The 16266-nt window shown below is 41.4% G+C and overlaps 1 protein-coding gene across 2 annotated transcripts in view; it reads left to right on the top strand.

Moving 5' to 3' along the window:
- Positions 1–16266, top strand: part of myo3b (myosin IIIB) — a 77907-nt gene that overhangs the window by 59860 nt on the left and 1781 nt on the right. For both annotated transcript variants that reach the window (XM_061724471.1, XM_061724470.1), the window contains 3 exons: positions 10352–10452; positions 10832–10878; positions 11272–11427. In XM_061724471.1, the coding sequence (XP_061580455.1) occupies positions 10352–10452; positions 10832–10878; positions 11272–11407 (284 nt within the window). In that variant the 3' untranslated portion in view covers positions 11408–11427. The remainder of the gene's footprint in view (positions 1–10351; positions 10453–10831; positions 10879–11271; positions 11428–16266) is intronic.

The following is a 16266-nucleotide window of genomic DNA, read 5'->3' as shown; positions in this document are numbered from 1 at the left end:
TTGGAGCACGCGATTCTGGAAGTAAATCGATACATCTCTAATTTATTCCTCTAAAAATCCCTTTTAGCTACTCTTTTATGTTGTTTCTGAGGAGCATTCTGCTGTTCGAGAGATTTCAAAGTGGTATTTAGAGATGTAACGCGGCTCATCTGCTGCTCTTTGAAAATGAAAGCAGCACCTATCACAAAAATAATCTCGGCCCTTTTTTATCTAAAGAAGCAAACATGTATGATATGTAAGTCTCTGCCTGTGAAGGGCAAACTCTGCTTGGCTTGCTTTTGATAGGAAGAAATCAATATTGCATGAAATACGTCGGCTCTGTATTCCCAGCTGACTATTATTCCTCCCCACCCCAAACAGCAGACGTTACCCACAATCATTTAGCAAACCCCTGATGTGAGCCAGTGTCCGACCCCCTTTTCCTGCTCTGCCAGCCAACGTCCAAGCGGCGCTCTCGTTTCAGAGGCCGGTCTGGCAGCTTCCCTGCCTGTGATGCATCTGCAGGAGCAGCATTCCTCCGGGGCCTGTCTGGATCAGATGACAATGATTTCCTCAGTAGAGGCACGGAGATGGGAGGCCTGACCCACGTTCTGATCCGCTACGCGCTCTAATTGCTGCAGGTCGGGGGGATAAGTTGTGAGGTTGAACTTCTTAATAGATACACACGAGTAGATTGAGCACCTGAACAGTTATGGTAAACAAAAGCCTTTGTTTTAGAGATATTTGCCAGTATATTAACATGCCAGTTGTTTATTAACAGGAGTTCATAAGGGTTTTATCTTTTTTTACCATCGTAGTTCAGTGTTTTGGTGCGTGATGTGTACAAGGGCAATTGTTCCATATGACAGTTTATTTTTCCGTGGGATCTTCCACAGTGCAACTGGATAAAAGACTTGTTTGTTTTTGTCATAAAAGGCAGGGAAAGGGTCAGACAAACCACATTATTGTTTCTTGAAAAATCCCTCAATGTTCAAATGCCATTTTTTTTTAAAAAGATTACTTAAAATAGGGTCCAAGCTTGGTTTTTATTAGATTACGTTCATTAAACGGACGCTTTTATCCAAAGTGAATTACAGGTTTGGGGAGATGTGAGATTCAGTCTCCTACCCAAGGACACTTTGACATATGAACTGAGAAAGTCTGGGATCAAAGCAGCAACCTCTCGATTCAAAGATGATCGCTCTACCTCGTGCGCTTCAGCTGTCTTGTAGGACATCAAAGTGTTGCTGAGGAATGATGTCACTTCTCCTCAGTAGCCTCAATTCTGCCAGTTTTGGGCTGGCCAAAGTTCTCAGTATAGGTGTCATGAGACTGCGCCCTTGCAGGGAAACGGCTGTAAAAAAGAAACTACGTCTGCTGTTAAAATTTTGGAATTACACTATGTGTAAAAATAGACTACGTTGTTATAATTTAAGGGTATAAAGGCATTTTCAGCTCTATTTCCATTATGGTTTTGCAGTTCTCTTCATGCTCAAACTGGAATTCGGTGCAGATATTTGCGTGATGGTGGTGACGGTAGCTGAAAGATGAAGGTCAAATTCATGACGACCTGGACAAGAATGTCCGAACCAGATATCAAACTGAAATTCCTCCGATAATCACGGAGACGGGGAAGATGAAGCTTCACCAGCAAACGGATGTTTTTACCTTTTAAAGTGCTGACTGCTAAGATGAGAGTGATAAAGACTGATTCCCGCTCCACACGGCCATTTGAAACTAACGTCTAAGGACACCGTCCTGCAGCGAGCACGCTGATCAGGCAGCAGAGAGTTTTCTTCTTTTTTTTTTACTCGCAGAATAAATCTTAATTAAGTGCAGCTGTGTAAACTTACAGGCAGCAGTTGTCATAACAACTTTCACTTGCAGCACTTCTTAAGAACAGCAGTTAAGATTAAGATTGGGGATCATTCCAGCTGTGATTTTAACATAAACGAAGGTTCAGAGATGTTTTTTTTCCCCAGTGTGAAGAACAGAGCGGATTGGATATCGTCATGCCTGGGGCAAACGCTTCAGGCGTCACTTGTTGTTGTTTTTTTTTCTATTTCTGGAGTTCCTGTTGAGACGTCAGTCGTCCAAACAAGCAGACTTTGCAGTTTATCGTACAATATGATTTAATTTACTGGAGGATTTTGGGGGGAAATAAAACATCTCATTATAACATTTGTACAACGTACAATGTTTTCCATGAAGAAGTTAAGTTGTGAAGTGATTTGGTTTGGCTTTGTGTCTTCAAAACTTTAGAAGCAGCTGGATATTTTATCTCGGTATAAGAGTCTAAGTGGTTTTGGTGCAAATAAAAGCAAGCCTTTTTTTTTTTAATTCAAAGAAGCTCACTTTTTTAAAATCTAACTATTTTCCTCAGTACATGATATTTCTCCAAATATCCTCAAATACTAATGGGTAACAAGGATTCTCACAGTGGGCAGACAGCACCTCTGAGGCATGGATAGATAAGATTCATGGTAAAAAAAAGTTAGGTAATATCTCAGACCTCACAGGAGCACTCTGGGCATCGGCAAAGTGTGACTTTAGTAAACCTGTGCTGGTTTGAATAACATCAAGAAAAACCGGGGAAAGATTGAAGGTGTGGAGGGTGATCCTGCGCTTTGATGTGGAGGATTGAGATGTGATGAGGTCTGTTCAAAGTGGCTGCAAAGATGGAAAGAGCAAATGCAGCTTTAGTCAAGGCAGAGACGTGGAAGCACAAGGAGATGACGAAGAAATGTCCTGTCTCCTCTGAAATAGAGCCGAGGAAGATGAGGCGTTATCGGGCATTAAATATAGATGATTCTGTATAAAAGTGGCAGAGTTTTTGTAACCTGGGATTTTTTTTAAATATGAGTTTAGCAATGGTTGATGACTGCATGTGTCTAACATGTAAGTCCCACATTATCACAATCATATCAACTCATTATGTCTTATAAGTTGTGGTGCGATGAATTATTCAGTTTTCAGTACACGCTGTTTTGAACAATCAAGCACACCTTAAGCTGCAAAGATCCTGTCATGTGCTTGGGGAGAGGCAGGAAGACTAGAGGAGCATCCACTAAATAAGAGGGAATCTTATGGAGAGAAACTCGACTCAAAACATTTGTGTGTGCGTACTACTTGATTTGTGCTTAATACTTGATTTGTGTGTGTGTATTATCTGATTTGTGCGTACTACTTGATTTGTGCTTGCATAACTTGCTCGAAGTTACTGACAAAACGATAATTACGAATTCAAAAAGTCTCCTACACACAAATCGTTAAATTTGTTACCTAAGTAGGTAAACCTACCTTAGACCACCGTGATGCCCCGCCCTTTACCGTCTTCTTGCCTCACGATTTGACCGTCAAATTTTCCCAGCCAAAGAACAAATCCACAACCCAGCTGTCATTGCTTTAAGAAAGCTAATTTACATTTGTAAGTCTCATAAATGCATATCTGTCCATATAAGGAATAATAGAATATTACAAAGTAAATGTGTTATAACCATGAGGTGCTGAGATATTGTTTCTGGCCCACATTTTTTATAATTTGTTACAAGTTAAGAGGTAACCAAGTATGGAGGGAAATAACAATTGACTCAGATGAAAATTCAGATAACCCAGCTTTCCACTGGTACTTAAATGCACCATGTATGGACGAATCTGCGAGGCTACTTGGAGGCGTGGAGAGTCTCAAAACCATTTGTGCGTATCTATATCTTTGTGCGTGTGTGTCAGGCGATTGGTGCACACATATTTAACCATTTGAGTGTGTAGGAGGCTTTTTGAATTTGAAATTATTCGTAACTTCGATCAAGTTATGCACACACGAATCAAGTAGTGCGCACAAATCAAGTAGTACAAACACGCAAATGTTTTGAGTCGATTTTCTCTCCATAGAATCTTAATGTAAAAATAGCTTTTTAGCCTGTCCAGGTGAGGTTCACGTTTGTGTCACTGCTGTCAGCGTCATCAAAATAAGTAAGAAAGAGGAAATCTGCATGGAAAATCCTGCAGATTTGCTTAGTGTGTGTGCAGGAATTGTACATTCAGTAGACCAGTAAAGGTATGTGGGTACTCCAATGACACTACTACAAATAAAAGCAGATAGCTTCCCCAGCAAGGTTTTCAAAGTGCTAATGTTGTGGCTGCCGCTGTAACCACAACCAGATCATATTCAGAGGGAAGAAATGATCTACAACACAGAGTTTGAAACAATCAATACCACTGTTAAAAGAGAAAAGAGGAGATAATCATGTTCATCCAAGAGAAAGTGAGATAATTATAATTCCATAAAGAGTAATAGATTAATTTGAGTATTGAGTAAGTCACAGCTGCAGGGGTTTGTGTTGGACTGAAGGGCGCAAGTTCATTCATTCATTTAGTCTGCAGTCGACACATTCAAGATGATTATTTAGTATATGTCTTATAAAATCATGTAAATACTTGTTCGTATGAAAATCAATGGACAGAAAATGTGTTATCGTGTTTAGTCGCTCCACTGCTATCACACTTCCTATAACTTGTCATTTTGTGGTCACTATATAGTACTTTCAACAATTTTATCATAACTAAACTAAGAAATAAATAAATAAAAACGTATGTAGTACTATTTTGAACCTTTCACTTCTTAATCCTTTCAGTTCATAGATGTTTGCAGTTATCATTTACTACTAAAGAGAAGAAATCAATACCAAATATTTTATTCCTTCTGCTATCAGTTTATTAAAGTCAGGCCAATCATTTTAAATGATACATTTTAGTGGTGATACCTTTTACAGGATGTTGTTTTTTTTATTCTTGTTTATTCTCTTTTATTAACTTACTTTGTCATTCACCAACCTCTTGAGCTTTGACATGTTTGTGTGTTCATAGACGGGGTAAAGTGCAAACAAGCTGCCTTTTGTGGGATATGGATTCAGACACTTAAATTGTGTAAATCTGAATCTATTAATTAGTGTTGCAGCATAATCTCAGAAGCATGCGTGTTACAAGAGAGCAAATAAAAAAGTAATTGACTTAATATCACAGGGGACAAGTGAAAAAGCAAGGGAACAAATACAGTTCTTGATAGGACCAATGTGTAAACTGAAGCCAGAAATTAGATTCACACGATAGACTCCATCAAGATGTGGGCAGTATACCTGCGTAAGGTGGGTTGGTCGACCCTCGCCTAAGAAACGAGAACAGACAAAGTCCCTCCTCGTCAATTCAACACCAAATGTGTTGGAAATAAAAATCCAAATCTAAGAATCAATACACAGAATCTGCAACCAAGAAATCAAAATGTCTTACGGGGGGTGCAAGCTTTTTTCTCAGTTACCCTTTTCTTTCTCACCATCTTTTCAAAAAAGTTCTCAGTTTCCAAACCGCCTTTCCCAGTTTCACTTTTTCTTTTTACGGTTTACATTTGACTCGTTCCGAAATGAGTCAAATCAGCGCCGCGTCAATCTACTGCGGGCAAGTGGGACGTAGTCGAGATCAATACATGCAGTGTTGAATTTACACCACAGTAACTCGACTTTCTCTCTACCATCAAAAATGTTAAGCAAAACAAATATCAGCAGCAGTTTTCTTACCAACCTAAAATAAATGTTGCAAGTTCTGAATCAACCTTGATTCTTTTAGCTATCCTTTTTCACTTTTGAGTGTTTTCACCGGGTGGTTGTGATGGTGGCAACGTTCTCTTCCTGAGAGCTTCACTCGTCCTTGCCGTTTCTGTTCACCTATCCTAAACTGGTAACTTGTGAGCGTAATGACTGACAAAAAGGACAAGTACGCCCACAAACCGTGCGACTTTTTCACGCCGTCATGTCGTACTGAGGCCTCCGTGTTGCTCGCTACCACCACACATGGCAGAAACTGGACTTGACGGCCCAAAGGTAGTTATTTAGCACGCTAACTCGATAGGTATCTCGGCAGCCAAATACACAGTCATTATTTTTGTGTAATGACTGCACTTATTTCTTCTCACTCTTGCTGTTTCTAGGTTATTTTGGGATACTTTAACATACAATCTTACACATTGCTCCTTTAAGTAGTATGTTGACAGTAATTATCTTCACACCACAAGTATTTTGTGGAACTCAGAGTTTTGGCTCATTACACAAGTCTTGACTGACTTCCGCTGCGATTACAGATACATCAGTGTATGAATCATTAGACAAATGCCCAGTGTGTTAAAAAAGAAAGACATTTCTTTTCATAACAACATTGAGATGTCCCATACCTTATTTACTGCCTTCAGTCTAAACCCACTCCCTTAACATGCAATGTTTACAATAAACAGTGCCTCTAATCGAAATACAATCATTTGTAACACTACAATTCACCCAGATTTAACATATCCAGAAATGAATTAGTCAACGGATTTTATCATCTTCTCAGCATTCACTGAATTGTCTTTTTCCTTAAAACACTAAACCCTATGAAACCATCTTAAACTGGTGGCTTTATTACCTAAAATGCTCCCAGCTATTATGTGACGGTCGTCTACTTGACACTTCATGTTTTCATTTGTAATGCAAAGGTAACAAATCTGATTTGAGGTTTTGAGGGTCTGTGGTTTGTTTCACGAGTAGTGAAATCACTTGATTTCTGATTTATCCACATGGCAGAGTCTGACCCAAGAGTGTTACTAGTCGAAGAGCTCAACTGGGGTACTTATATTTCATTATTTTATCTTTGTGGCCTACACGTGTACCAAATGTCCAGTGCAGTTGCTGTCCCTATGTTATCACCTCCTTCCTAGTTTCCCTTGATCAGTTTTGCCTGTAGAGTGTATAAGAAAAACTGGACATCACCTATAAGTTATGTGAAGAGTGCTTTTGGAGCCTTTTTTACTTTGTACTTTACTGCGTCTTGTTGCTAATGGGGACAACGGGCAGGGGGGAAAGCCCAGTCACTAATTGCAACATTCCCACTGTATTTCAGTCAGATTGGCCATTGGAGCTAAGCTGAATTGGCTCATGCACCTATGATGCAACTTTATATTATTTCACATCCATTATGATCAAATCCAATCAAAGAAGCAAATTTAAATTGACTAAAAATGAGTACTACCAGAGGTGAAACGAGGACTAGCAGAACTTTGCCCGTCACTCGATGTGCTGCCGTTGGGTTAGCCCAAGTGGCAAATAATCTAACTGTCAGGTTGAGGCTCATGTGAAACTAAAGGGCGGGACACACCAACCCGACGCCGACTAGAGCGTACGCTCTGGTTGTGCACGGGGCGTAATACGTGTCCATAACTGCAGGTGGCGCTAATCGGGAATGTCGCACAAAAGGAAAAGGAAAAAAAAACAACCGGAAATGACGGATCCCTCTGGTCTTGAGTTCTGAACTGAGCCCGCTGTTTTCACGTCTGAAAGAAGTCAAGAAGGATCAAAAATAAGATGGCTAATAATGAGAATATAATACAAGCAAACACAAGTCAAATTCAAACCGATGCGATGATAGAGTGTAGTTTATCGTTTGTACCATCGCTGTTTAGCTAGTAAGTTTACCATAGTCATTTCCGGTTAACTCTGATTCGCTAGTTGCGGGCTAGCACTCCATCAATCAGATCGGTCATAGAGGCCGATGGCTAGTCTAGATGTTGAATCGGTTGAAATGAGCGCACACGCCGTCGAACGGCAACACAGGATACACCAACCGGACTGTAGTCGGCGTCCGACGGCTGATCGGGTTGGTGTATCCCGGCCTGCAGATTCGTTGCAGTGCCTTGAGCAGCCGCTAGTAGCTCCAAAAGCAGTCGCCATGTTACAATGTCCAACTTTAGAGCAGAAATAAATATATTTAAAGGAGATTGAGGCAGGATTTATGAAAAAAATGCGTATACGTTTTAAGTTTTCTAGTAATAATGTCAGATGAAGCGTTCCAAACCAAAAAGAATGAGCCCTCTAGTGCAGTGATTCTTAACCATAGGGCCGCGGCCCACACTTGGGCCGCGAGCGCCATCTAGTGGGCCGCGAAAAAAAAATCAGTTTTGTACGTGTGGGCCGCGGGGGCCGCGGGACTGCAAAGTCTCCCGACCAAATGAGGAGAAGAAGACCCTCAGCTAGTTGTACGTGTAATAGTAAGAGAAATGGTGTGTATTTATAGAGAAAATCCTTCATTTTGCACAGAGTAGGTTTAGATCCGCCAGGATCAGGGATCGATTACTTGGGTCTGCGCCCAGAGCGAGCGAGCGCGGCGTGTTCATTCATCCCGACGCGTCCCCGCGGCCCATGCCCCGCGGCCGGGGAGGTCGGTGCCGCTCGGGCGGCTCCGTCGTTACTGCTGAACTTAAGGATTGTACATGTAGATGTGTGGGCTGGACTGTTGTTCGGGCTCGCAAAAGCATCGGAAAGTGACACGGCTGCAGCAGCCAGAGAGCTGCGGTGCGGGCCCTGCCCGTCTCAGCTGATCAGGCTCGGATGAAATCCGACACGCGCAGTCCTGACAATTTATTAATGTAAATAAAACTTAGTAAGTTACTTAGTAAGTAATTAGCTTGACTCTTACAGAGATGAGAAGCTAAATAAAACTAAATATCGTTCCAGGCTCATCAATGAGCACCTTCTCATGAGAACCTGACACCATCCAGCCCAGATTTAAAGTCCTGGCAGGAGAAGTTAGAGCTCACTTCTCTCACTGAACGACAGAAAGTGGGGGCATAAGATTATAAGAGGGGAAGAAAGAAAAACTGCAAACCTGTTCAATTGTTAAGATGTGTTTATATTCATTTATTATAAAAATGTGTTGAGACAATTAACAAAGAAAAGGGGAAATTCAAACTGCTGGTAAAGAAATAAAATAAGATAGCATTTGAAAAATAAAATAAAATCTATTTTATTTTTAAGAGAAAAAAATATGTGTAATTGAAGTTACACATGTTAATGGGCAAATACCGGTATGTACTTTTTTAATATAACAGTCAGATGCAGATGTTGATACAACTATGAGGTTACTTGAATATATATATATATATATATATATATATATATATATATATATATATATATATATATATATATATATATATATATATATATATATTTATTGTGATGTTCTGGACCTTCGCTTGAGTACATTTTCTCTAAATGGACCTCTTAAAGTTGAATACCCCCTGCTATACAGTGTTAATATTTAACGGGCCCCGGGCCACTCTGTACTGAAAAAATTGGGCCCCAAGGTCAGAAAGGTTAAGAACCCCTGCTCTAGTGTATCTCTCCGTTGCCTTGAACAGGCTGTGTGCTGCAAAATGTGCTGCAATTCCGGGCCGGAATTTCCCGCGCTGTCCTGCGGATGTGACGTCAAATGACGCTGCATACGCGTTCTCCCGTGCCGGCTTCGCTGTTGGCTGCAGTACCCCCGATGACCGTCGTAGCGAAGGTGGCGCTAATGAGTCTCATTTCTTAAAGGAGCCTCATGCTCCTTTAAATCTGGTTCAAAAAAAATGTTTTGGTCTCAATCGTTTGATTTTGCACCCATGACAACTCTGAGGGGGAGACATTTTTTTATATCATGCCAGGAGAATTCTGGCATGATATTTATTTATTATTTATATTTATTTCTAATATAATTGATTGACAGTTGGCTTCATGCTGCTCCGATTAGCAGCAGGTCATGTGACTTAACTCTCCGTCCATTGTTTTTTACAGTGTATGGGTTAGGCCTGTTTCAGTGAGGTAAGCCTCCAAGTATTGCGGGGGCTGCTTGACTTCCTCTTGGAAGGATCCTTCTGCCTTGTCATTACACCAGAGCCACAGCTGCTTTATCACCAACTGCATCTGAACTGGTTCTCTTGCTGCTGCGCTGCTGATCTTTGAAGCTGCGTGACATGCACTGACACATCGCACAGCTCCACGCGTGCTGCTGTTGTGTGGCATCCATGCGCACTGTGGTTTGCATAATGTTTCACAGACGCAGGCAGCTTAGTAGTCCCTTCAGCTCGTAGTGTGAGTGCATCGTTTGACCGCGTGGATTAGAAAAATAAAACTTTCCGATTATCTGAAGCTTTTTAAATTCCTGGTTGAGGCTTTATTGGTGCGCAGCTGATCATGCTGGTGCGCAGTAAAAACAGAGTGGCATCACCTCCGCCTGCTTCCACCGGAGCAGTGTAGCAAATATAAACAGCACTTGCTGTGCACCTGTTAAGAGAGATATCATTAAATGTGGTTCACGTGTTCATATTGGTGTAATATTACACTGCTTTTGAGTCATCTCATCAGTTAGATTACGAAATCTTAAATTTAAAAGGTTTCTGTGACTTTTCTGTCACGCAGATTAAGAAAAGTGGAAGGCAGATTCCGTTTACTGCCACTGTCGTCATTGTCAGTACCATGTTGTTGTTGTTTTGCCCGCTTGGATCACTGCCCTGGTTTTTCCTCTGTTGCAGGTCCAGTGATGAAGCTGCAGCAGAGAACCCCTCGTCGCCGTGGCCAGCAGCCCAAGCTCCTCAACAGCCCCGAAGACAGCCTGTACTACAACCAACTAAATGTGAGTTCAAAGTGCCGATAAAGGCCTTTGTCTACACTTTGGTTCCACATGATAATACAATTAAACCTACCTGTGCCAGACCCTGGAGCCCCACCCCCACGCTTCTCTGCCTCTTGTCTTGAACATGTGCTTATGCTCTTTATCTGTTGCTTTCATGTCAGGATGTCTGCCTTCACGGTGAATAATTGATGTGGTTTATCAAAGCTGAGCAAGATGCATGCTTCATCAGACTCACTTGAGCCCTTTGATCAGAAAAAAATTATGCTGTGACTTCTGATATTATCAGCATCTGCTCGCATTCAACACAAAATCACTTTGAATTAAAAATTAATGACTCTCTGCTCATCTTTTGACTGTGTGCTCTTGGCCCTTTCCTCAGAGAACTCTGGATTACCAGGGGAGCAAGAGGAAGCCGAGAAAACTTGGGTAAATAACTGCTTTCCTACTTACAGCAACTCTAAACAGAGCAGGCCCTTTGTGGAATAGAATAATCCAAAAATGGAGTTGTTTTCTTGTAATGGAAAGGGAGAGCTGAAAATAACAGCGTTTTTATTAGAAAAGGCTCTACGTCATTAGAGGAGAGGGTCACATGCCAGGCCTTTGTCAGCGTGCTTCTTTTAATTGTTGAAGTCCTGTCTTGTATTTGTGTTATAAATGACATTCTGTGAAAACGCCTGGAAACATCACTGTAAATGTTATTTCAACTCCAGATGCCCTTTTTTTTCCCCCCTTTAAAAAAAAAAAAAAAAATCCCCATCATGAAAACTTCATCACTACCCTCTCCCTTGCAGTAACTTCTTCTCTTCTCTCAAATCACAGTCAAATCAAAGTGCTGGATGGAGAGGATGAGTACTACAAATTACTGTCAACTGTGGAGTCGATCCCCGAGGAAGAGCACGCCGCCGCCGCCCCCTCTCCCGCCCTCTCCAGCAAGCCCCTCGTCAGTCAGAGCTGAGCTTCACAACCATTCAGCCGGTAAGACAGACCCGTCAGACATGTAGACAGACAGTCCAAAGACCCTCGTCCCCCGTGTTGGAAGTGCTTCCGTACAATATCTGGAGCGAGCAACGGCCGTGCAGAACAAGGGAAACTTGTCCAAGCGTCGTTTGTTTATGCAAAGCGGTCAGAAAGGCTTAAAGAGTTAATCAGTGACAATATTTATCTAGTAATGTTTATTTATATAGTGATACTTTCTCCAGATATGCAACTTTACAAGTGGACACAGCACATTTTGACTTTCCAAGTGTTTTTAAGATCCCTTGGCACATGAGTTGATTTGTTTGTAGTCCTGATTTGCTCCTATTACGCCTTTTAAAATGTGGCAAAAAACACCCCAAACAAATACTATTAGTCTAACAAACTGTTGTGAAATGGTGCAGATGTTGCATCAATAAAACAATTAATGACTATAGATGTAACAGAAAGGTGTAGTGGGAGGGTGGACTCATTAATGACAGGATTTTTTTAAAATAAAATACCAGTAAAACAGCCCGTTTGTGTAATAATGTAATACTCTGCCAAATGTTCAAGCTCCACACCAGAGGCATTACCAATTATTATTATTATCTGTGTTTGGTTTTTTTTAAGTCAGTTTATTGATTGAGTCATGAATTAAAAGTGTCCAAACATCTGAAGCACACATGATGTCTCCTTCTGTCTGAACACCTCAGAAAAGTGTTGTTCAGTTTATAAAATGAACTAAAGAAAAGAAAGTAGAGCCGGGAGTCCTTTGGGATAGGCTCCATCCTGCAACCCTGAGTGCGATGAAGACGGGATTCGAAAGAAGGAAGGAAAAGAGATGGTAAACCCTTGTGTTTTGAAGCTCTGACCAGCACATTTGACAGGACATTAAATGATCCAGTTTTTCAGCTCTGATCTACATTTACAATAAGAAACACCCTATTTCGCAGCCAGCGTGCCCCTAACCTGCACGTTTTTAACCTGAAATGGAAACATCTACCTGTTTTCATCTAGCTGTCTTATGCCTCCTGTCTAAAACGAATCCAGAGACAAATCCTTGCGAAACCCAGAACTCTTTTGACGAGTTCTCCCACTGCGAGTTGTCTTTAGTTAGAGGGGCTTTGTGCTGTCTGAGAGCTGGAATCACCACACAGAGCTTCACAGACGCTGAGCTAGACCTCACTTTGAATTTCACCATAAATACAGGAATTTTCTTTTAAGATGTGGAGTGTCGGAAATGCGGGGCTGGCGAGTTGATTTGCAGAGCTTTTTTTTTTTTTTTTTTTCTTTTCAATTTGCATATCATTTACTGCATCTCCCTTTGTTGACACCCGAGGGCCTGAGAGGAGATTTTGATCTTAATAGGAAGAGTAGGGTGGTATGACTGAGGATCTCATCCTCCTTATGCTCAGCGGGGAAAACATTAGAGCTTTCCCTTCATGGCGAGACCAGCTTCACTTAGGTTCAGACTCCTGGTGGGTTTAAAGAGGCTCAAAGTGTTCGTCAAATCCAGCAGCTCGGCGCTGCCAGGGTCAGAGTCAGGCTCACGCTTTGGGCGTTGACTCATCACCACCAGGTCATTATCCTGGTGTACCATCGTTTAAACTTGTTGCAAGTGAAATGTAAGATGGCGGATGGTTGTGACTCCACCAGTTTTGTGGTTTTTAATCCTGTAATTTCCTAACCGTATACTGTTTGTTGTTTTTTGGCAGCCACAATCTTTCCGTCAGTAGTTTAGATAGCTCAAAAACTTGTAGGTCATGTTTCGTGTCTTCTGTAAGTATAGCTGACTCCACATGGCAGGTATTTTAGGTGTTGCAGGAAATGCTCAGTTTTCTATGCAAGATATGGCTCCTGTCTCTTCATTATATCACTGGATTGCTTTTCCTAATGTGTTTATTTGTAAGATGCCTTTTATGCAAGTCTTGGTTGGGCTGGAAGTCATTCATTTATACCAATTTGTTCACATTTAATTTCTGACATATGTTGCATTCTAGGATTCACCAAAAGTTTTGATTGTAGCTGCTGCTTCTGTTGAAAAAAACATTATTTTGTGAACCGAAACGGGACGAGTGTAAGAACAAAGAAGTAGTATTGCAAAAAAGAAAGTACTCAAGCAAATCTAAAACGCTTCATAAGAACAGTATCCGAGCAGCCTTACTTCCAATTGAGTAATAATGAGAGTCAGACACCATTTAATGAAATGTTAATGCCGTATTGATCCAGAAACTGCCTTCTTTTAATATTTCTAATTGAACTTGAGTAATTAAACTTCGGTCTTTGCTGTTTATCCTCATGTTTAAGTCTGTAGAAATTCAAAGAGTAATACTCCAGACCACTGGCGGTGTTATAATGTGGTGTCACAGTTAGTTCAGACGTACTTCACCTCCGGTCGTAGCCACAGATCCCGCAATAATTAAAATCCTCGTTGTGCATCGCTCCCTTGCTGGGATAGTTGGTTCCTCTGAAGAACAGTCTGAAATAGGTCACCCCAGCACCCTGTAGTGCATCTCAAAAGTACACTGAATCAATTAAGTGGGATCATGCTCCCTTGATTATTTTGGCCCTGTTTTACCACAGAGAGGAATTTCAAATAAGCTCACTAGTTAGTTTGAATACCAAAGATGGACCGTGGTGGCAAATGGTGCCGGAGCGGCTGTTCCTCTTCCCCTGATTTTCCCTGCCAAATGAACTCCTGGCTGATTGCCTGCTTTTGCATATGAAGGGAGGTGAGCAGAGTATGTAACTGCCTCGGATACCTGATTAGTGCGGTGGCATTCAAAGGAAAGGTGGGCTGACCTGAAGAGCGGAGGCCGCTGATCGTCTTACCGGCCTGCAGGATGGACGAGGGGGGACGCAGCGTTGAGTCAGCGGTCCGAGCCTGACACCTGTGTTTTCTTTAATGCGTTTTTTCGTGAATCCAGCTCACTCTTGTTTTCCCTCATTAAATCCGACAACATCTGGCATGTGGGAGAGGACTCCTTTAATGTGGCTACCATTACTGCCGGTGTTATTCTTGCCTTTCTAGCCGTTTGCTTCATGTGCTTCATGTTTGTTAAAACATGAATCCGAACCCTGTTATCCAAAGTTTTAAACCACCTTCATGAAAATCGCTCAAGCTGTAGCGTCAACAAATGATGAAAAGCTTCTATTTTCTAAAGAAGTATGCTTACCTTTTCACCTAATAGCGATGTCTCACTTCAAAGAGAGAGCGCGATTAGACCAACATTGTCCTGTTTCTATATCCTTTGAGTTCAAAGGGAGAGTTTCAATATGGTATTTCATGTGCAGCGTCCTCAAATACTGTTTTACTGCAGTTTACGTGCCTTTCATACATAGCTATGTCAGGTTTTTTTTCTTCTGCTATTAAAGAATTAACACAGAGGCTTGTTTCATAACACTTTCTTTCTTTCTTTCTCCCCGCAAACTTCAATCAAAGGATGCAAGCAAATACCTAAAATAGCTACAGACTCAGCATTGTGATGCTGTTTGCTGGATAATGGTTGACGGGAGCGACATCCATTCGGGTTGAGCTATAATTCAGAGGCGAGCTGTGTGAGCGCTAAGCAAAAGAAGCGTTCCCTAAAGACGGCATTAATAAAGAAACTGGTTGAGCAGGGTAGAGACACAAAGAGTACGAAGCGTGGAGCAAGAATGAGATAAAAGAGTCCGTTGAGTACATACATCAAAGCTCTGTTAATGACAAGGGATGCCATTAAGGGTTACAGTGGCTTTTGTTTCAGCTTCCTCTCACCTGCAGTTTGTGGAGGATGCTCCGTGCACTGTTTTGTTGTTAACATTAGCATGAATGTAAAATGCATGGAGGCGAGGATAAGAGTCTTTTTGTTGTCTTTTCGGTCCCCAGCTGCTAATCTTAAAGGTGACCAAAGGTTTTCGTTAAAAGTACAGCCTCCCTTTCACTTGCAAAACAGAGATGTAACCAGACTGAGAAAGAGAAAGCTAGAAAAAAAAAAGACAGACAGACAGGAAAAAAAGGCTCAAAACGAACAATATGGAAAAAGCTGTTCACCCCTACAGTACGCTGTGAAATCTGGTGACTTTAAAAGTTTCTCTCGCTGCCTCCGGTGCTGGAATGGGATTTGACAAATCAGAGCGTGAAATTATGATTAGCTTTTCTCAGTTTGTAGACAGAGCGGGGCACCAGCAGACTTGGCATGGCCAAAGGTGTAACCTGTTTTTGTTTTGCCCCGGCATTGCTTTCCCAGATGGTGGGACCAGCTGCCGCCGAGTAAATGCTGGACTGGTAACAGTGTGAGAATCACCGCAGCCTTGTTTCAGCGTGGGACACGTCACACAAAGCTTGTCGGCATGTTTTTTTTGCCCACTGCCAGGAGGAGCTGGAATGACCACCCGCTGTTGAACCAAACGTTTTTTCACTGAGGTCAAACTGGCAGTTTATTCCTCTCTTTAAATTAAAAAAATAATCTATTCATGTGTTTTCTTGACTTGTTCATATGCGATAATCGAAGACCACTTCTTTATAGTTTTTTAAACTTTTAAATGTATTGATCGTTTCAAGCTGTGGACTGACATGATTGGTCAGTGTTAAGGGCACGTATCACAGAATAAAGTAGGCGTAGTTCCCAAGATTGTTTCTAGCTCTTTACATCATTTTTGTATTTGCCTTAGGAAAAAAGTAAATGTTGCTGTTTCTGTATTCTCATCCATCCATTCTTTTTCTAATTAACTTCTTTTCTTGTCTCGCCAGACGTCGGATCAAAAACATTAACGAGGCAGCCCAACAAACAGATTTAGATTTACTAAAACAGATTAACTGGTAATTGTAGAATTTTTTCCTGTTTATTCTTTATGTGCAAAAACCCCCAAAAGTAA

Source organism: Cololabis saira, chromosome 6 (assembly GCF_033807715.1).
Source record: "Cololabis saira isolate AMF1-May2022 chromosome 6, fColSai1.1, whole genome shotgun sequence".
In the NCBI taxonomy this organism is placed as follows: domain Eukaryota; kingdom Metazoa; phylum Chordata; class Actinopteri; order Beloniformes; family Belonidae; genus Cololabis; species Cololabis saira.
Note: the sequence above shows the minus strand (reverse complement) of the source record. Positions and strands in the feature narration are given on the sequence as shown.